General features: G+C 39.8%; 1 protein-coding gene across 1 annotated transcript in view; it reads left to right on the top strand.

Annotated features, from left to right (window-relative positions):
• The window catches only part of TANC1 (tetratricopeptide repeat, ankyrin repeat and coiled-coil containing 1), a 69,945-nt gene that overhangs the window by 22,096 nt on the left and 25,475 nt on the right, over window positions 1–22,374 (top strand). Inside the window, exons 5-12 of the mRNA XM_009334022.1 lie at window positions 5,576–5,833; window positions 10,445–10,570; window positions 12,559–12,840; window positions 13,747–13,898; window positions 15,167–15,398; window positions 17,417–17,583; window positions 19,548–20,155; window positions 21,562–21,670. Of these exons, the coding sequence (XP_009332297.1) occupies window positions 5,576–5,833; window positions 10,445–10,570; window positions 12,559–12,840; window positions 13,747–13,898; window positions 15,167–15,398; window positions 17,417–17,583; window positions 19,548–20,155; window positions 21,562–21,670 (1,934 nt within the window). The remainder of the gene's footprint in view (window positions 1–5,575; window positions 5,834–10,444; window positions 10,571–12,558; window positions 12,841–13,746; window positions 13,899–15,166; window positions 15,399–17,416; window positions 17,584–19,547; window positions 20,156–21,561; window positions 21,671–22,374) is intronic.

The following is a 22,374-nucleotide window of genomic DNA, read 5'->3' as shown; positions in this document are numbered from 1 at the left end:
CCCTCTTTTTTAACTTACTGTTCAGGTTTCTTTTAGTTTTCTAATGTTTTGCTGCTGTAGTTGAATTCTTCTTTGCTTCTATTGAGTTTGACATAATAGTAGTGGAGGCAGGTTTTATCTTCAGCAATGAGCTAAGTAGGAGAAAAAACTGGGCTACTGGCCAAAATGTAAGCTTTTCTGGATACTTGTCACTGTTTCAGTATGGAAATCTTGAGCAGCAAGGTTTCCTGATGCTACATTTCACTCCAGGAGGAATCAAAGTTTTAAACATTTCATACTTAAGGAGAAGCCAGATTTTTTTGACACGACCATAAAAATGAAATAAATTTATCATACAGAAGTACAGTCTAAGCTGTGTGCAAAGGTTAATGGAATGCCTGAAAAGCTTTTTCTTCTATTGCCTCTAAAATGTATGTTGTATTATTGGTATTTCTTAGAATATGAGCTCTTGAATTTAATCACCAGTTCTTAAATTTCTTGTGAATGCGAGGCTAAGCTGGAAGAATGCAAAGTTGCATGAGTACCTCATCATGCTGCAAGGCTGAAGCTGCAGTGGAGTTGACGTGAAAGAAGAATAGTTGGTGCTTCTTCTGACTGGAGAAGCCTCAGAGTTCTAAGGAGCAGTCTGCATTTGCATTTTGTTAGTGGTCTAATACGCCAGAATGTTTTACTTAATGATTTGGTCAGCTGAGTGTAGAATCACCACATATATACCTTTAACATTTAATATTTTAGCCTGGGGAAGACTCACAGTTCACATAAATATTATTATTTGAACTGGCACTGATTTTTTTTTTTATTTTTTTATCCTGATGCCCTTTCATCCTGTTCTGTATTTTCCTCTGTTGTGCTCAGATGTTGAAAATGCATTGAGTGTTGGCTTAACCTTTAATAAATACTTGTTGTTCAGTTATTTTGTGAGAATTTAATGTAGGTATTGAAAACGTTTTAAATGAAACAGAGTAATTTCACTGTTAAATGTGCAAAAATATATATTTGCAAGGTGTTCTTATGCAAGCACATTAGCATAGAATCATAGAATCATTAAGGTTGGAAGAGACCTCCAAGATCATCGAGTCCAACCGTCAACCCAACATCACCAGGCCCACTAAACCATGTCCCTAAGCGCCTCATCTACACGGCTTTTAAATACTTCCAGGGATGGGGACTCAACCACTTCCCTGGGCAGCCTGTTCCAATGTTTAACTACTCTTTCAGTAAAGAAATTTTTCCTTACATCCAATCTAAACCTCCCCTGGCGCAACTTGAGGCCATTTCCTCTCGTCCTTTCGCCAGTTACTTGGGAGAAGAGACCGACACCCACCTCGCTACAACCTCCTTTCAGGTAGTTGTAGAGAGCAATGAGGTCTCCCCTCAGCCTCCTTTTCTCCAGGCTAAACAACCGCAGCTCCCCCAGCCGCTCCTCATCAGGCTTGTTCTCCAGACCCCTCACCAGCCTCGGTGCCCTTCTCTGGACACGCTCCAACATCTCAACATCCTTCTTGTAGTGAGGGGCCCAAAATTGAGCACAGTATTCAAGGTGCGGCCTCACCAGTGCTGAGTACAGGGGCATGATCACTTCCCTGCTCCTGCTGGCCACACTATTTCTGATACAGGCCAGGATGCCATTGGCCTTCTTAACCACCTGGGCACACTGCCGGCTCATGTTCAGCCGGCTGTCAACCAGCACCAAGTTGATGTTTCCAGCCACTCTTCCCCAAGCCTGTAGCGCTGCATGGGGTTGTTGTGGCCAAAGTGCAGGACCCGGCACTTGGCCTTGTTGAATCTCATACAGTTGGCCTGGGCCCATCGATCCAGCCTGTCCAGGTCCCTCTGCAGAGCCTTCCTACCCTCGAGCAGATCAACACTGCCGCCCAACTTGGTGTCGTCTGCAAACTTACTGAGGGTGCACTCGATCCCCTCATCCAGATCATTGATAAAGATATTAAACAGAACTGGCCCCAATACTGAGCCCTGGGGAACACCGCTCGTGACCGGCCGCCAACTGGATTGAACTCCATTTACCACAACTCTCTGGGCCCGGCCGTCCAGCCAGTTTTTGACCCAGCGCAGAGTCCACCTGTCTAAGCTGTGAGCCGCCAGCTTCTCCAGGAGAATGCTGTGGGAGACGGTGTCAAAGGCCTTACTGAAGTCCAGGTAGACCACATCCACAGCCTTTCCCTTGTCCACTAGGCGGGTCACCTGGTCATAGAAGGAGATCAGGTTGGTCAAGCAGGACCTGCCTTCCATAAACCCGTGCTGGCTGGGCCTGATGCCCTGGTTGTCCCGCACCTGCCTTGTGAGCGCCCTCAAGATGATCCGCTCCATGATCTTCCCCGGCACTGAGGTCAGGCTAACAGGCCTGTAGTTCCCCGGATCCTCCTTCCGGCCCTTCTTGTAGATGGGCGTCACATTGGCCAGCCTCCAGTCGTCCGGGACCTCCCCCGTTAACCAGGACTGCTGATAGATGATGGAGAGCAGCTTGGCTAGCTCCTCCGCCAGCTCTCTCAGCACTCTCGGGTGGATCCCATCCGGCCCCATAGACTTGTGAGTATCCAGATGACGTAGCAGGTCGTTGACCGCTTCCTCTTGGATTATGGGGGGTTCATCCTGCTCGCCATCCCTGTTTTCCAGCTCAGGGCGCCGAGTACCCTGAGGGTAACTAGTCTGATTGCTAAAGACTGAGGCAAAGAAGGCATTAAGTACCTCAGCCTTTTCCTCATCCTCGGTGACAATGTTCCCCCCCGCATCCAATAAAGGATGGAGATTCTCCCTGGCTCTCTTCTTGTCATTAATGTATTTGTAAAAACTTTTTTTGTTGTCTTTAACGACAGCGGCCAGGTTGCGTTCTAGCTGGGCTTTTGCCTTTCTCATTTCCTCTCTGCACGACCTAACGAGATCCCTGTACTCTTCTTGAGTCGCCTGCCCCTTCTTCCACAAGTGATAAACTCTCCTTTTTTTCCTGAGTCCCAGCAAAAGCTCCCCGTTCAGTCAGGCCGGTCGTCTTCTCCGCCCGTTCTTCTTGCGGCGTACAGGGACAGCCTGCTCCTGCGCCTTTAAGACTTCCTTCTTGAAGATCGTCCAGCCTTCCTGGACCCCTTTGCCCTTCAGGATGGTCTCCCAAGGGACTCTCTCAACCAGCGTCCTGAACAGGCCAAAGTCCGCCCTCCGGAAGTCCATGGTAGCAATTTTGCTGCCTCCCCTCCTTACTTCACCGAGAATTGAGAATTCTACCATTTCATGGTCGCTAAGCCCAAGACGGCCTCCGACCACCACATCTCCCACCAGTCCTTCTCTGTTTGTGAACAGCAGGTCGAGCGAGGCACCTCCCCTGGTAGGCTCACTTACCAGCTGTGTCAGGAAGTTGTCTTCCGCACACTCCAGGAACCTCCTAGACTGCTTCCTCTCTGCCGTGTTGTATTTCCAGCAGATGTCCGGGAAGTTGAAGTCCCCCACGAGAACAAGGGCCAGCGATCGAGACACCTCTGCCAGCCGCTTGTAGAACGCTTCATCGGCGTCTTCATCCTGGTTGGGTGGTCTATAACAGACTCCCAGCAGGATATCTGCCTCGTTGACCTTCCCCCTCATCCTTACCCATAAACACTCAACCGTATCATCATCACCACAATCGTTGAGCTCTATACAATCGAAACACTCCCTAACATACAGAGCCACCCCGCCGCCTCTCCTTCCTCGCCTGTCCCTTCTGAAGAGTCTATAGCCATCCATTGCAGCACGCCAATCGTGAGAGTCACCCCACCACATTTCTGTGATGGCGACTAAGTCATACCTCTCCCGCTGCACGATGGCTTCCAGCTCCTCCTGCTTGCCGCCCATGCTGCGTGCATTGGTGTAGATGCACTTGAGCTGGGCTTTCGCCCCCGGCATCGGCATGCCACCCCTAGGCTCATCTCTAGCGAGCCCGGTTTTGTCCCCTTCCCCCTTCAAACCTAGTTTAAAGCCCTGTCAATGAGCCCTGCCAATTCATAAGCAATGACCCTTTTCCCCCTGTGAGACAGCTGGACTCCATCTGTCGCCAGCAGGCCCCGTGCCGTGTAAACCTCCCCATGATCAAGAAAGCCAAAATTCCTCCGATGGCACCAGCCCCTGAGCCACGTGTTGATCAGGAGTGTTTTCCTGTTAAAAGTGACAGCATGGTTTTATCAAACATTACTCAAGTAGGTCTTTAGGAGTATAAATTCTTCACACCTTCAGTTATTGCAGGAGGCCTTGATTATCTACAATCTTGAGGAACTAAAGATGCCCTCTAATAACCCTCAGCCACCAAACTGGAATATTTGGAGCACTCTAGATAATGCAGTTAGTGTTGTTTCAGCTTTCATTGAGTGAATCACTACAGCAGTGGAAAGCTACTGTTGTGTAATGCAGCATCCAAAACCACCTGTGTGGTCTTCAGTTGTCTTTTAGCTGAGGATCTGTCTAGCTCTATGTTGCTTATTTTGTGGCATCTGAAATTTTCACAGAAAAAAAAGCACATCTTATTGCCATAAAGTTTCACATAATATTAAGAAATTATTTGTAAATGTTTTCTGATTGGCTTATGATGACATTATAAACAAACAAAAAAAAAGCCTTTATTTGAGCCTCTGATTTACTTTATACTGTAGTAAACTGAAATACTTTAAAACCCTGAATCAGTATGTTTAATATAATCTGAAATTTTGTTTGTATACTCTACTGGGTCTGATCAAACATGCATCTAGCCTTGTATGCTCTCTCCGATAGTGAAATGTAGTAGGTACTTAAGAAAGGAGTAGTATATAGCTCAGTTGCTGGAAGCTTTCCATCAAGAGTAGTTTGCCAGGTATGTGAGTGCAGGCAGATTGTCATCCTGATGTAGCTAAGCTATCTATTTTAGGTGAGCTAGATCTCTGAACAACATTGAATTTTTATCATTTATGCTTCACAATATACAGGATGTTTGGTCACAAGTAGACTTGTGGAAAGCCTCCCAGCTTTGGAAGAACTGTGCAAGTTTTTTCAAATAATTGAATTTTGAATTCTTTTTATAAAATATTAGTCTTTAAAAATGTGAATTATCAAAAAGATGCATTTAAATGTTTTTCTTGCTCTAGATGCTATTTTTACTTCTTAATGACCTTTTGTTGTCTCCATGTTTACAGAATGGTTTGAAAATTTGCAAGATATGTTATAGAATTTTAATTTTTAAAAGAAGTTGAGACATAGTTTGGTGAAGTAGTAGATTCTTCATAAAAAGTCATACATGTTTTGGTGGTTGGTTTGGTTGGTGGTTTGGTTTTTTCCCCTCCCCTGAGCACAAATTACATAGATCTAAAGATACACCTGGATTCTTCAGAACATTTTCTTGCCTCCTTTCTCAGGTGTTTTTCCCAATCTGAGAAGCTATGTTGTTCAGCTGTTTTAGATAAATAATAGTCCTTAAATTTAACAAAATACCTAGTAAAGAAATACTTGAATATCTGCTGGCCCAAAATGCCATTTGAGTATGAAAATTATAACATATATTAACACGAGTGCGCCATTTTCCTCTGATGTGTACTTTAGCTGTTTGGTTTTTTTCTCTCTTTTTCAGCAACTATAACCAGTTCATCAGAAAACGATGATCGTAGTGGATCCAGTTTGGAATGGAGCAAGGATGGGAGTCTCAGAGCTGGAAGACATCAAGGGATTAGTCACGATCGAAGAACAGATAATTGTTCACCAGTTGCAGAAGAGGAAGCCATTGGATCTGCTGAGAATTTGCCAAAAGTACTACCAACAGGAGAGGGTCCCGTTCCTTATGCTCAAAGTTCTGGCTCTTTAATAATGCCTCGTCCAAACTCTGTTGCAGGTAAAGTCCTGATGTAGAAAAAAAGGATGTTCTTAATGATAGGACATTTCTGTTGAAGCTTTCTGTTGAAGTTATGTTGTTAGTATGAAAGTATTTTTATAGGACAAAAGGCATAGGTTCTAAACTGAATAGAAGAGCATTATCTAAGTTGTTTAAAATTGTCATACAGAGGGCTTTTATTGTGGTTTTTAGTAGGTATTGGTTAGGTCAGGACTTTTGGAACACTTCAAAAGTCCATTAGTCATTCTAGGACTGTATCTGCTGTCAACTAATCCTTGAGGTTGTCGCTTTTGTCTATGCTCGCATTTGCTAGATCTGTAAATCTGACTAACACTAAGACCAAAATCATACTTTGATCTCTGTTGAACAAGTGACATATATCTTTTTTTAAAGAACTAAGTGGAATTCTGCCTTCTAGTTGAACCATTCATCCAGAAAACGTGAGTCTGTTCAGTTGTGATAGATACATATGTGACCTTACCATTACTTTTTCTAAGTGTTGTGAAATAGGCAAATCTCTGCAAAAGCAGTTCTGACTTAAAATCTATTAGCAGAGCCCACCAAATTCCAACAGTAACGGGCAATTTGCTTACATAAATATAACCCTGCAAGAAGAATGTTCTGGTAAGTGTTCAGAAGCATGGGTGCCATATATCTGGGGGTAGGTTTAGCTAACTAAAAATTCAAAGTTAAAAAACTTGGTAAATACAGAGTGAAGAAAACTTCAGTAATGAGGTTAGGGCTTGGGAGTTGGTGATTCCTAGAGGGAAGAGGGGAGGATATTATACTTCATTCCAGCTAGAAAATATTGTCAGTAAAAGGAAGTATTTTTACTATAAAAAATGAAGCAAAAATTGATGCATGGAATTTTCTTAGTATGGCAAGATGTATAGAGGAAATACTGCGAGTAAACCAACTTTTTAAATTGTCAATGGCAGAATTTTGGCAAAGAACATGCTAGCAATTTTGATGAGAATCTTTTAAGTTCTGACAATACCACTTTAAATTTTGGAAGGTTATAGATTGTAATATGAGGACTAGTTCTGTGTTTTCATTGTGAAGGCAGAAACATGTTGGCTCAGCTGGGGGGAAAAAAAAAGAAACACTCTCCATTTCATTTTCAAAGGAAGTATATAATGTGTTTATTCCAGAAAAGTCCCACAAATTTTAATATATTGGAATTGCAACAGAAAAAGATGCTAATATGCAGCTCAGTAAATGTTATCAAGAACTTAAGACTTGTCAGTAATAGCCAAAATCCGATGCTTTTAAAAAAACAGTCCTACATTTAGATGCTTCATGAAGTGTCATGAAAGATAGAAACACACAATGCAATCATAATAAAGGTAATTTGAGGTTTTAAGATACCATGAAAGTTATTAGTACACTGTTTCAAAATTCTGTGGTTGAAGGATTATTTTTCAGCACCATGTTATGGTATGAATACAATAATGCCCAGGTTCACTGGGGAAGAGAGTATGCCACAGTTCTCCATAAAACTGCTGTTATCACAGAACAAAGCTTTCTGCTATGTTTGTTCATTAGAATCATCCTGTTGACAAAAGTGAATGTCTGACAGTGAACAGCAGCAAACAATTGTAATAAATTTGCATGTGTTTAGCTATTTGACATAGTTATAAAATTACAAATGTTAGAAATAATTTTGAGTCTGCTTTGAAAATAGCTTGATTTATCTGCAGTTTGCCCATGGAATGAGCCGAGTTACAGTTTTATAGTGCTGAAAAGTTAATGCTCTGTGCAAATTGCCCCATGTCAAAGGAAATGTAGTATCCTGATCTTAAATGTTCTAGTATCTGATAGTGCAGAGCTTTTGGCTACAGATTTTTGTGAAATCTAGTGTGACTGAAGAAATTTTTCCTAGATGAATGTGGGATTAGAAGTTGTCACACCTCCAATCCCTGCTAGAGAAGCAGGAGTGTTGTTTTAGGAATCATTGAACTGTGTCTTGCTTTTACTGCTTCCCCTTTTATTATGTCTCAGTTCCTATTCTGGAGTTCTGAGATGGACCATAAGCATGCCATGCTCCTGCTTTTCCTTTTATCATATGTTATTCTCTTCCTGAAGAAAACTTCCTAGTTAATGAATGTGACGAAGATGATATTCCAACTCTGCATCGTATGGTCAAGGTCATGTGTTCTGCTCTGATTATCATTTGGAGCATTTGTATTTGCTTGCATGTGATTCATGTTTTTTCCACATACTTGATTTGCATGTCCGTTTAAAACTGGTGCCTTTTGGAGATGGACACTAATTTTGCTGACTCTAGGACAAGACAGGGGAGGAAGCAGCAACCACCTTCTTTTCATGGATATTATAGCACTACTGCATAAATTTTGGGGAATTTCACTCTGAACTAAATGGCTTTGTTGCCAAAGAGGACTGCAGTAACTGCCCTTTCATTGTTATAGTCTATTGTCTGAAATACAGATCCCCAGATTTTAGCTTTGGCATCTCGTAGACTTATGAGTACCTGAGTTTTTTGAGTGTTAAAAAAGCGTAGACTACTTTAGGTTGTAAGGGGCCCCTGGAGGTTTCTGGTCCACCGTCTCACTTGAAGCACATCCAATTAGAACAGTTTGCCCAGGGCCTTGTTCAGTTGAGTGTTGAGTAACTCCAAGGATGACTATTCCCCCGTGTCTTTGGGCAGCTTGTTTGGGTATCCTCAGTGATTATTGTATCTAGTGTGTGTCTATATCTATTCCCATGTTCCAACCTATGTTCATTGCCTCTCATCCTGTTACTGTGCCCCTTCAAGAAGAGTCCGATGGTGGCCTCCTGTTAGGTAAAGAATGACAGTAAGCTGCTGTCTTAGCCATCTCTGTTCAAAACTGAACAAACTCAGTTCAAACCTGCAACCTCCCTTTCAGTTTGTTGCAAAGGAATTCTGCCCAGCCTCTCGTATTTTTAAAGTGACATCCACAGGAGCATTGGCTCTTTTTGGCTCTGGCTCTTTTTCTAGTCTTTAAATTCTGGAGGACTCTGCATTTCCCTTGGTTGAACTTCATGAGATTCCACTCAGCCCAGTTCTTCAGCCTGTCAAGATCCATCAGAACGCCAGCACAGTCATCTGGCATATCAGCCATTCCTCCCAGTCTTGTATCATCTGCAAACTTGGTGAGGTTGCACTCTGCCCCGTTAATGAAGATATTAAACAGTATTAGACCCAGTGCTGACTGCCAGAGTATACCACTAGTGAGTTGCCTCCAGCTGGACTGTGTGCCACTGATCACAACCCTCTGGGCCCATTCATTTTCAGCCAGTTTTGGGTCCACCTCACTGTGCATTTACATAACCTGTACTTCATCAGCTTGTCCATGACAATGTTATGGGAAACAGTGTCAGAAGCCTTACTAAAGTTGAGGTAGACAACATCCACAGGTCTCCCCCCATCCACCAAGCCGGTCATCGTCTTATAGTGTCATAGAATCACAGAATGGTTTGGGTTGGAAGGGACCTTTAAAGATCACCTAGTTCCAACCCTCCTGCTGTGGACAGGGGCATCTTTCACTAGATGAGGTTGCTCAAAGCCCCATCCAGCTTGTGTTCAGTTGAGAGTTCCTTGCTTATCTATGCAGACCTCCTGCCATATTTGCTTTATTTCCTACTTGTCAGGATGGCCTTTTCTTGAGCTTGCAGGAGGTTATCCTTGAGTGTCAACCAGCTCTTTTGGATCCCTCTTCTCTCCAGGACTGTATGCTATGGGATTCTTCCAAACAGAACTCTGAAAGATTAAAGTCTGTGCTCCTGAAATCTGGTGTTGTGCTCCTGCTTTTTGCTCTGTGCTCCCTTATTAGGATCCTGAACTCCACCATCTCATGGTCACTGCAGCCAAGAATGCCCCCAACTTTCACATCTATGGCAAGTTCTTCCTTGTTTGTATCAGGTCCAGCAGAGCATCTTTCCTTTTTGGCTTCTTAGTCGCCTATGTCAGGAAGTTGTTATCAATGCACTCCAGAAATCTGAATTGCTTATGCCCTGCTGTGTTGTTCCTCCAACAGATGGAAGACTTTGGATTTGATATCAATTTGCAAACTACTTTTTTTTAATGTGAATATTCATTTGGTTTATTTCTGGTGAAAAAGTGTATCCCTGATATTACTTGGCAAATCAGTTCTCTGGATTTTCAGTTCTTCTTTTGTATAGCTATCATTGTGGTTTAAAAATCAAAGAAAATAAAAAATGTTATCCAGAGTTCTGTAGCATTTGATACAAAAAGAATAGAACTATTTCCTCACAGATAGTGTACTAGCAGCTAGTATCTGAACCTGTTCCTAACACTTCTGACCTCACTGATATGGTTGTTCTCATAGTAAAAAAAGGAAACTGTATTAACATGAGAACTGTTTACCACATGAGGAAGTTAAGGCAGACATGAGGGCCATCTGAAGGGGGGAAAATCCAACTAAATTTTTAGTGAACTTGATTGAAAAGCGTTTTGTAAATGTTATAACATGAATGACTTCAACCACTGCCAATGTCTAGAAAAATTTACCTGTAAGTACTATGTTGAGGAAAGAACTGTAATAAATAATAATGTTCTTTGTAACTTATGCTGAGAGAAAAATAAGCTTCAGTCATTTAATACTCTAGCAACAAGTTCAACCAAACTGGAAGATCTGAGTTATTTGGATGGACAAAGAAATACTCCTTTACGCACTTCAATTCGCTTACCTTGGCACAACACTGCTGGTGGAAGAGTGCAGCAGGAAAGTAAAGGTACACATATTTACATCTGCATCTGTCTTGGCACAAGCATACAGTTCTTCAGTAGTTTTGTAACATGGATGTTCTGTGATCTTTGTAAACACCCCTATCCCACAAAGTGTTATTTTAGAATGCTCCTGACAGGTCACTCGACATGCCTGAAAATAAGATGCTTGCTTACACTTTTTCCTGCATAATGCTGTGGTTTAGAAATTGAATGTATGTCTTTTAATAAGAAATCAGTATATTGTTTATCTAAGTGTGTATGGGCAGTGCAGTGCAGATCATGTGAATCTCCAAACTGAAGCTGTGTAATACCAGTGTTCAGGAACTGTACTGAATATTTTCTTGACTGACAGATTTTATTATGTGACATTCAGTTAAGAGTGTACTGCAGCTTAAGAAATACTGTGCTGAATTTAAAATTTCCAAGAGGCTGTCAATAGAATTCTGTTTTAGGAAGAAAACTGATCTAATACCATTAGACTTATTTATGACTAATATATACTTCGATATCTCTGGTCTTTGAGTCTGAAAATAGCAGGTTTATGTTAAATACAAGTGATGTATGCAGGTTTTTGTTTTCTCCTCAAAGTTACCAAGGCAAAAATCTTAGTGCACTATAACACAAGGTTATGCATGATATTGGTCACTTACAAAGGATCTGCAGTGTGTGAGAGGTCTGCCTTGAGGAGCAACCTTGAGGGCATCCCAGCTCAAGGGGAGATCACAGCCATGCAGCCAGCTGCTTAGCAGGGAGAGCTCAAAGAAGGCTCACTTAGGCTGCCATATTTATGGAATAAAGTAGTTGGCTTGTAGTCAAATTACATGCGATGGAAAAGGTATGCATGAGACTCCTTGTACCCACAACTTTCTTTGTTCCCTGATGAATGATTCTTTGAAAAGCCACCTGCTGTTCATGTGTTAATCGTGTGATCGGTGTTCCAAGCTCATACGCATCGATGCTTACTGTGTCACACTGTTCCTCTGTGGGTTTTCAGAGAACCGACTGGAACTAGAGAAGTTCTTGGCCTGGTTACAGCTTAGGCCTTTACCTCCTTTGGAGCCTGAACCAAACTACCGCTAGTATGGTCAAGGAGTTGAGTGCATCCATCACAACCAATAACAGTTAAAAGCAGAAAAATTTAAGCAAATTCCTGGTAAAACTGATCTTGAGATCGTATATAGATGCTATGCTGTCCTCTTTCATTTATGTTTTTTCATAGTCTTAAATTAATGCTGAAATTAGATTACAGCATTTGTGTAACATTAGATTTGGTTAATGAATCCTCAGAACATTATATTAGTGAACATTATTATTTCTGGAAATTTTAATGTATTTTATGCAACCAAACCCAAATTATTCTTCTCTCTGTAAGTCTTGTCAGGTCTTTGCCAAATATGCAGATTAAAGTAATCAAACATGACTGTACTTTCAGCTGTGCTGTGTAATTTCTGTTCTTGTGGCTTCAAAAGTACAGAAAAACAGGGTAGTATTTTTTTTACATTATTTTAAAAATATGGGTTTTTTTAAACCAGAAAAATCTATTTATTCTCTGTACCTTTTTCTGTTTCTCTGTAAATGTCTTTACAGATCTGAAGACTTGACACTGAGATGCTCAGCAGTGTAGTTCACTCTAAACTGAAAAATGTTTGGCACTTCCCCATTTATAGAATTATTAATGCATTTTTAAGAAAACTTATGGATTCTGCAACTTATTAACTCAAGTTTAATTGTAAAAAAAAAAAAAACAACCAAACAAAATCCTCAAATTATACTTGTAGCTTCTTTCCTCTAGAATTTAATTCACATAGGAATTATGGAGGTGACCTGAACTGAGCAAATCAGTCTTTATTGTTTTCATGATGAAAGCTCTAATAAGTCTGATTATGAACACTATTAACAAGGTTACTGAATTAAATGATCTTTTGAAACAGTGCTGTTTTATTGCATGTTGAGTTTCTTCTAATAAACTTTTCTCCCTGCCACCTTTTCTCAGCTCGTTTCATCCCCTATAAGCCTCAAGACATTTTGCTGAAGCCACTGTTGTTTGAAGTGCCAAGCATAACAACAGACTCTGTGTTTGTTGGAAGAGAATGGCTGTTTCAAGCGATTGAAGAAAAATTGAAGAATACTGATCCAGCAGAGAACAGGGGAGCAGTCGTTACTGGAAATGTGGGATTTGGGAAGACTGCAGTTATTTCACGGCTGGTGGCACTTAGCTGCCATGGAAGTCGCATGAGGCAAATAGCTTCAAATAGCCCTAATTCATCCCCCAAAAGTATGTTCCTTTTCTGAGTAATTGTTTGGCTTAGTGTACTGATAACAAGAGTTGAATGTTGTGTGGTTTTTTGGCTTACAGTAGTCGGGCCTCATCAACTCCTCGGCAAATACTTGTTTCCTCCAGTGAGGAAATGAAACTGTTAAAATTGTATGCTTTGACAAATACTTTCCACTTAACATAGCGTGGGCTCAGCCCATCAAGAGAGACAGTAAAATGAGACAATATGTAGAATTTCTTCCTTCTGTCAGGCAGTGTGTACCCTAAACTCTGTTGGTAGTGTGACTGTAGTAGCTTGTTCTCCCATTAGTTTAGAAAGAGGCAAGTAACATGTTTCTTCCCCACTGTGTACCACACGCTTTTCAGTACTGCACAGTTTCCATAGAATTTCAGTAGAGGCAAGAATAAAGCTATGGAGTAACGCGTTCTGTCTTCTACTGGGATCCATAGGGTTCTGTCACCTGACCAATCCAGTGCCTACACTAACTGGAAGGATGTGACTGTCACTACTGCTACTTCCCCTCCTGACATTTCAAATAATAATAATAATTAATAATAAGAAGAATGATAAATTGTTTATATTTCCCAACCCTTCAGTCATATAATAACTATTACTTTAAATGAGTCATCACATATATAACGTTCATAAGGAAACTCTTCACATCAGTATGGTTTTGCTTTCAGTAATTCTATAGTTTTATTCTAAAAGTCAGTTGAATTGTTTTAAAATTGTAAAGTTGCAAATATGTGCCTGTATTTATCAGACTAGTTGCAGGCTTCTTGTAATGCTGTTGTTCAGTTTTAATTTCTACTCTAGCAGTAAAGATATTCTGTGATGGTTTCCTACAAAACAATCTGCTATTAGCAAATTTGGTCTCTTTTGTATTTGTTGTCTTTTAAAAATAGGTGGTGAATCCTGTCAGGAGATTCCCTTAAGTCAGTTACCCTCATCTGCTCCTCCAACAAGTGGTACAAATACAGTGAAGACTCTGAATTGTCCTGGTACTCCTGAATACCAAAATCAAACAGGTGATTCTGTGAGGCGCCTTGCTTCAAAGGTGAGTTTTCACTTACTAATAGTTTTTCAGTATGTTAGAAAACTTCTAACCTGGGGGGAGACAGTCTGCTTTGCAAAGCCTCCTGGGTATGCCAGTAGTCAGTGGTGGGAGAACAGGCAGTAACCTTGGACACTTCTAAAAGATGTGTATGTTTCAAGACTGGTGAAACCAGCTACCTACCTTTTCTACCTTTCAAGTTATTACCTGAATTCTGCTTGGTCTTAGAACGAGTTACGTGAAAAATTTCACATCTGTTTTATATGTGTATGGGAGGTTGGAATCCTTTACTTGCAAAAGGGGCTGTATATTCTCTACAGGTAGATGCTCACTGTACCTTCCAAAAGCAAAATTTTGGAAGAAAAAAAGAAGGTAAAATGTTTGGTCTGTGTATAATCCATCTATATTCTATGATACAGGTTGAGTCTGAATTTAGGCTATTTTCCATACTCTGAGAGTCTGAAGTAAGCAATTAAAAGTTATTTTTGCATTAGATTATTATAAGTTTTAATTTTTGCCTAAGTAGTAAAAATAATTAATGTCTGGATTGCATATTTTATGCAAATAGTTGTGAGGAAAACATGGGGTTATTGTTGCAGTCTTTAAGGTGATGTGATTATTTGGAAACAATGTTAGGAAAGCCACTGAAGTGCAAACTTATTTACTGTGAGCACTGTTTTCCTTGTGGTTTGATTTTTTTTTTTTTTCCAAAGAAGTATGGCCTATGTTATGTTTTATTTTTAAGTAATACACACCTTTGCAATAATCAGAATAAAGCCAGTTGTCCTCTTTCTCTGTTTGCTATATGAGGATGTCTTTAATAGCTGTCTGTCATTTACTTTTGCCTGATGATGATCAAATTAGTTCTTGGGTCATTACAGTGTGTGACACGGTGTTGTTAAATTATAGCTAATAGGTTGCTTAGTCAGAGCTTCAAGTTATTTTTCTTGTGCTGCTTAGTGACTTAGCTGTTTACCCACTGTATGCAAATGGCATGAACTCAAATTACTATGTTTTCCTGCCAGAATCTGACATTTTTATTTCTTTTCCTCTTTGCATGCCCTACAAGGTCAAGATCTATTTCATTGTCTTCCTTTCTATGTCTCTGACACAGGCCATCTGAGACCAGTTGCAGAGTTGGATAATTATTCTAACACTGACAAACATTTTGTAGTTGAAGAGAAATTTAGTAACACTTCATTGTAATTTGACTAACTAGTAACCAACTTAAATATTGAAGGGGTAAAACTTTTTTTTTTAAAATTCTCCAGGTCGTTGCTTACCACTACTGTCAAGCTGACAACACATACACGTGTCTTGTCCCAGAATTCGTGCACAGTATTGCAGCTTTACTTTGTCGTTCAAATCAATTAACGGCATACAGAGATCTTCTAATAAAAGAGCCTCACTTACAAAGCATGCTTAGCCTGAGATCTTGTGTCCAAGATCCAGGGGCAGCTTTTAAAAGGGGAGTGTTGGAACCACTTTCAAACCTCAGGAAAGGTAGGTTAAGCAGGAAGTGGCTTGGAAACTGAATCTAAACTGCATAAAAAGTAAAAAAAAAAGTAAGAATATGTATTTTAATGCTCTAAGAGAAATAAATAAATCGGAACATTCCTGGAGAAAGGGATTCCTTAATTGTGGTCGTTGTTTGTAACAATAATATGTAAGTTTTGAATAGTTGTTTCATGTTCTATAATACAGTTCTGTGAAACTTATTAAAGATTGTGAAAACTTTACATTTATGTTTTTTGCCAGAAAACTCAAGGATAACTTTGTAGGTTGAAGTTAAGGCTGGCACGTTTGCATTAAAGGATTTTGTTTTCAGATACTTTTGAGTTTTGTCATGCTTTTTTGTTTTGTAATTTTCCATGCCTAAACACCTGCAAAGTGGATGTGTTTCTTGCTTGCTTTTAAAATTGACATGGCAATTTTCCAAGAAAGCATGTAAAAACATGACTTCTGTATTTAAAAAAAAAAAACCAACAAAAAAACTGGCAAACTCCTCCTTGAAAACAGCTAGCTTCACAGTATATGCCAGCTTGAGCAGATACTTGATAGATGGCAAGACGGGGGAGCAGATTTGCTCGTGTGTGAACAGAGCATGTGTCATTCCTGTGAAAACTGGTTTGCAGTTCTTGAATTTTGTTGACTGTCAACAAATATCTATGAAATCCATTGGCAAATCTTATGCTTACCCCTGGGATTTTCATCCTTAACAAGTGCTCAAATTGAATTTTGCTCGTTTCTCAAGTTGTTGCAGAATAACCTTTTCTCCTCAGAACTGAAAGTGTAAACCAACGTCTTTATGATTTTTGCAAATTGTAGCCTTTTTTTTTGTTTGAGTCCAATAAAGGATAAGTGTCCTGGTTTCGGCAGGGATAGAGTTAATTTCCTTCCTAGTAGCTGGTACAGTGCTATGTTTTGGATTTAGGATGAGAACAATGTTGATAACACACCCATGTTTTAGTTGTTGCTAAGTAGTGCTTAGCTAGTCAAGGACTTTTCAACTTCCCATGCTCTACTGACTGAGAAGGCTGGAGGTGCACAAGAAGCTGGGAGGGGGCACAGCCAGGACAGCTGACCCAAACTGGCCAAAGGGACATTCCATACCATAGGACATCATGCTCAGTATATAAACTGGGGAAAGCTGGCTGGGGGTGCCACTGCTCAGGGACTGGCTAGGCATCAGTCAGCAGGTGGTGAGCAATTGCACTGTGCATCACTTGCTTTGTATATTATTATTATTACTACTACATTATTATTGTTGTTATTATTTTATTATTATACTGTTTTTATTTTTATCTCCACCCACTTGTTTATACATTTCAAATGTAAACCAAGATGAGTAAAAGTACTGTAGTTTTACTGTAGTAAAATCATAGAATCATAGAATCATAGAATCATTAAGGTTGGAAGAGACCTCCAAGATCATCGAGTCCAACCATCGACCCAACACCACCATGCCCACTAAACCATGTCCCTAAGCGCCTCATCTACCCGTCTTTTAAATACCTCCAGGGATGGTGACTCCACCACTTCCCTGGGCAGCCTGTTCCAATGTTTAACCACTCTTTCAGTAAAGAAATTTTTCCTCATGTCCAAGGTGGTGTGTGGTTAAACCACAACAATAAGTTTAAAGTAAATAGCTAATAATTAAAAGCAGTGTTAACTAATAGCTTAAACAACCTACATATCCCTTCTTCCCATATCCATGCATCCCTTACCTCTTACATGTTAACAGCCTTGTTTAATCTTTTAACTCTTTTTAAATCAGTTGTGAAATAGATCCATAATATAGTGCAGTAAAAGTCACTATTGTAAGTGATTGCTTCCACTTTTTAGCATTTTATGGCAATGTTGTTTTAGATCTCCTAATGTTGATTTTAATCTCCTAAATAATGCTTAAATGCCTTAAGGTATATTGTTGTGCGTAAAGAAACATTTTTATTTCTTGATGTTAAAAATTTGGGGATAAAAATAAGAATTTGTATTCATCTTTTTTTATTTTTATATTTCAGAGCGGAAAATTCCTGAGGAAGACTACATAATTTTGATAGATGGTTTAAATGATGCTGAATTTCATAAACCTGATTATGGTGACACACTTTCTTCATTTATCACAAACATAATATGTAAGTTTCCTCCCTGGCTGAAGCTCATTGTGACAGTAAGAACTAACTTCCAGGTAAAAACACCTTTTAACTTTTTTCTTACCCTCAAAGCCTACGTGATCTTTTATATCAGTGCAGCTGCATTATTATGAAAAATACCAGGTTTAGCGGAATTAAAAGTAAAGTTTCTTGGTGTTTTTTTTCCTTCCTTCCTTCGTTGTTTCATGTTTCTTTACAGTGCACAAATATGGTATTGGAGGCCTTTTTTGTTTTGAATCACTTTCTTGAGTATGCTAGTAGAACTGATAATACAAGAAGTGGTGAAATCAGAGTATGTTTCTTTGGCCTTCAGGAGTGAAATGGGCAAATGAATGATTGAAAGCTTAAAAAAAATAAAAGCAATTAGAAACCCACAGTGATTTTTCCCTTCAACATTTACTTGTTGGAGTGTATTTCTGCTAGTATTAAGCTCTGGATTTTCACTTTTTAGGAAGGGATAAGCCACAATTCCACTATCTGTGTTGATGAGATTGATTTCTGGCCTTATTACCATTGATATCTCTGTATCTCTTCGTCTGCTGCCCCTGAAAAAACCCAGCCTCAAAACTTCTGGTTAAAGCATTTTGTCAGAATTAAGCAGCTAAGAGATACTTGCAGAAATCCTGAGAGTGTTTAAGTGAGGCCATACAGAACTCCTATTTTTCTGTGCTGGACAGCAATGTTCTGAACAAAGTTCTGGTTTTGTTTCCAGCACTAGTCAGGCTGTTTTAAGATAGTCACCTTCAGTTCACTTCAGTTTAAAAAAGGAGGTGTGTCTGTTTTAGTCTTTCACGGTATCTCTGAGATAGCACCCTTTATATATTTTGACAGTGCTTGAGATACAGCTCTACCAGTCCTATACTGCCACTTGACTAGGCATCCCTCATTCTCAAAGACGACGACTTGAAGGAGGACTGAAGTCCAGCTCTATAGTAGCTGTTTCCTAATGCAGTTGAGAGTATATCTGGACAGAAGTAGGCAGATGGCTCCAGAGTTGCTCTGTGCACCCAGCTGACAAGGTGCAAGACAATGCTCATGTGAAGTCTGTTTTGACAATGTTAAGGTGCAGCTGTGCTTCAGTACAGCCTTCTGAGAGTTTATTTCATATCTGCCTTCTTGCCACTAGGACTCTAAGCATTTAACTGGCTGAAGAGTTTAGTTGTCTACTGAATTCTTATTTTTAACAAGGGATTTCTGCAGTAGGGACTATTTCCTGTCTGGAGGGCTGTGCATCTGTGGTGAAAACATCTCACTAGCCTGAAAGTTCAGCTTCTTGAAATCCATGTAACTGCTTTAAAGTGGAATAAAGAGTTCCTTTTTGTGTTGTGAAAGCGTTGAGAAGTTTGTTAAACCCTTCTGATATATGCCTCTATGTAAGAACTTTTAGGTCTTTTGGATCTTTATTTACATAAACATAAATGTGTTCTGTGTTACATAAACATAAAAATGTGTTCAGGTAAACCTGTTGAAGTACCGTACTTGGTACCTGCCTTAAACTAAATGGGGCTGTATATGTGTGGATGGTACCTTTCTGGTACATTGTTACTGGAAGATGTAATGATGAGGACATTCCATTCTTTTCTCTCTTGTCATTTGTGATACTTCTTAATCATTCCTTCTTAAAAACCTCCCCCCTTCCCCTGGCCTGTCTTAGGGTCCAATTCTGGTAACTGTTTTCTGTTCCCTTAATTTTGAAGTGATCATTTCTATAGCTCATCCCCCTCAGTTGCCTTGCTGAGCTTGGTCAGTAGAATATTTGACACCTTCCTATGAAAAATGATGAAATGTAGAAATACTGTTCTACCTGTTATTCAGGGGACAATATTTGCAAAGCCATCACAGAGATACTGAATTTCTTTTTAATCTGCCTGGTACTCATTACAGAAGAGAAATATAGCAAAGATGCATTGTTGAGTTCTCAGTGCTGGAATACTGTAATGCCCGTGTGGTTTGTTTTGTTTTGTTTTTTCCTTCTCTTTTTCTCCTCTCCCCCTCATAGGAAGTAGTAAGTTCACTGCCCTTTATTGCAATATCCCTGGACAATTTTCCAGACAACAAAGAAATTCATGATGACTTGAATGCTTATATTCAGTACAGAATTAATAACAGCCAGGAAATTATAAACAACATATCCTTAAATGGAAAAGCTGATGCAGCTATTATTGGGAAAGTGAGTAACCACCTGATCATGAGAAGCCTGGGATCTTATCTCTATTTGAAACTCACTCTGGATCTTTTCCAAAAAGGTCACTTAGTAATCAAAAGTGCAAGCTACAAGGTTGTTCCAGTGTCTCTATCAGAACTGTACTTACTTCAATGCAATATGAAGTTCATGACAAACTCTGCTTTTGAGCGAGCCCTACCAATATTAAATGTGGCACTGGCATCCCTACATCCCATGACAGATGACCAGATTTTCCAAGCTATTAATGCAGGCCAAATAAATGGTGAACAACAATGGGAAGACTTCAGCCAAAGGATGGAAGCCCTTTCGTGTTTTCTGATAAAAAGACGTGACAAAACACGTATGTTCTGCCATCCTTCCTTCAGGGAATGGTTTGTTTGGAGAGCAGATGGTGAAAATACTGACTTCTTATGTGAGCCAAGGTAAATGAAACCTGCAGTAAATCATGTTCAAATAACTGCAATTATGTTTTATATAATTGATTGTAACAATTGGTGAGAGGAGAGAGTAATGTTAAAGCACAAGCACGCCTAATTTTTTCCAAAATGAAAACTTTTCTATATTTAGAGGTAGACTTGACCAGAAGTATCAGAGGTCACAATGCATAATTGACTTCATAGAATTTGCAAATTTGCATTTGATTTTGCTACCTTCATGGGGAAATGAGAGTATTATGTTGTTATTAATATAGCAGAGTTGTTGACAATTATGTGCAGCAACACCTTGTCTATTTAGAGTGTAGGAATAGAAAGAACAGATCATTTGGGCTCTTCTAAACATAAAAAAATTAAGACATTTCATTCTATAATTATGTCCTCATGACATTGTTTCAGTTTGTTCCATCTCACCTTCTTTGACTTAGAGAGCATTAATTAGTTAAATTGGAGACAATAAGACAATTATTGTACGTGCACATTTTTGCCGTCTGCATTTTCCATTTTTTTCATATTCTTCAGGTTTTAGTTTTTTTGTTTTTACAAAAGAATAAATAATGCTGACGTTTAAAATTATCACCAACCCAAGACTTCTCTGTGCTTTCCAGCAGATTTAACAAAAACAGTTCAGTAGGTGGAATTATCAGGGTTGCAGACTGTTTGGCCCCTACCATTTTTCAATGTTGCTAGCTGCACCCTGGGCCCATTGAATACCTGATGCACAGTGCATGCTCTAACAGAAGGTGGCATGTTGCCTAGTCTTACTTAAAGCTTCCGTTTTCAAAAAGTTCTGTTCAGAAATTTCTGAAGATGGGGCAAGAAGCCCCCCACAACTTCATCCCCCAGATGAATAGTCTAATTAGCATGTGGTTAATTGCCCAGTTCCAGTATATAGCCTGTATACTGGAATGTATAGTATGCGATAACCTTGTTTTCTCAGGGTTATGCCATTTCCACTGTTTCTTAGAACACTGACCAGCGACTAATGTAGATGTAGAATTACTAAATACACATTTTATCTCAAATTTCAAAAGATTTTAGATCTACTTCTGAAAGGATTGAGTTTTATCTGAGGTAACCTGCAGTTTCTGACTATGAGATGAAACAAGACAAAAGGGGGAAGCAGTATGCAAATTGGTGTCCAAAGCTGCATTGGTTCTGACATGGGCCTCTTGTGAGGTGACAGTAGAGAAATATTAGGATTGTGTTTCAACTTTGAAATTTGCCTTTTTTCTCTTTGCATTATTTTGTTATGGAAAGAATTTTGTTGAGAAGTAATGGTATGTTTCAGTAGTCTGGCAAAGTTGAGCTATTATGACAGGCATACAGATGTGTTAGGATATTTACTGAAAGTATAGTTATAAAAGCAGTTCTTTCTTAATCCTTTTTACTAGGAACGGACATGCTCTACTGGCTTTCATGTTTTCTCGACAAGAGGGAAAGTTAAACCGCCAACAGACTATGGAACTTGGTCATCATATACTGAAAGCTCATATTTTTAAGGTAAAGCTTACAGCTTTAGTAGGTTTTATGATCTATTCATATGGATACGTCTTAGAGATTCTCCTCTGAGTTGCTTTAATAATTTGTTAGAAGCTTATGCAAAATACTCGGTAGTGCTAACAGACAAAGTTGTTGCTTCTCTTTATACTGATGAGGTGTAGATATAAATAGTATTTCTAATCCTATAGAGAGATTTCATAGAATCATAGAATAGGTTGGGTTGGAAGGGACCTCTAAAGGTCATCTAGTCCAACCCCCCTGCCGTGGGCAGGGACATCTTCAACTAAATCAGGTTGCTCAGAGCCCCATCCAGCCTGACCTTGAATGTTTCCAGGGGTGGGACATCTGCCACCTCTCTGGGCAACCTGTTCCAGTGTTTCATCACCCTCAGCATAAAAAATGTCTTCCTTATATCTAGTCTATATCTACCCTCTTTTAGTTTAAAACCATTACCCCTTGTCCTATTGCTGTAGGCCCTGCTAAAAGGTTTGTCCCCATCTTTCTTACAAGCCCCCTTTTAAGTATTGAAAGGTCGCAATAAGGTCTCCTTGGAGCCTCCTCTTCTCCGGGCTGAACAATCCCAACTCTCTCAGCCTTTCTTCCTAGGAGAGGTGTTCCATCCCCCTGATCATTTTCGTGGCCCTCTTCTGGACCCGATCCAACAGGTCCGTGTCTTTCTTATGCTGAGGGCTCCAGAGCTGGAC

Source organism: Pygoscelis adeliae, unplaced genomic scaffold (assembly GCF_000699105.1).
Source record: "Pygoscelis adeliae isolate BGI_AS28 unplaced genomic scaffold, ASM69910v1 Scaffold131, whole genome shotgun sequence".
NCBI classification, from domain to species: domain Eukaryota; kingdom Metazoa; phylum Chordata; class Aves; order Sphenisciformes; family Spheniscidae; genus Pygoscelis; species Pygoscelis adeliae.
Note: the sequence above shows the minus strand (reverse complement) of the source record. Positions and strands in the feature narration are given on the sequence as shown.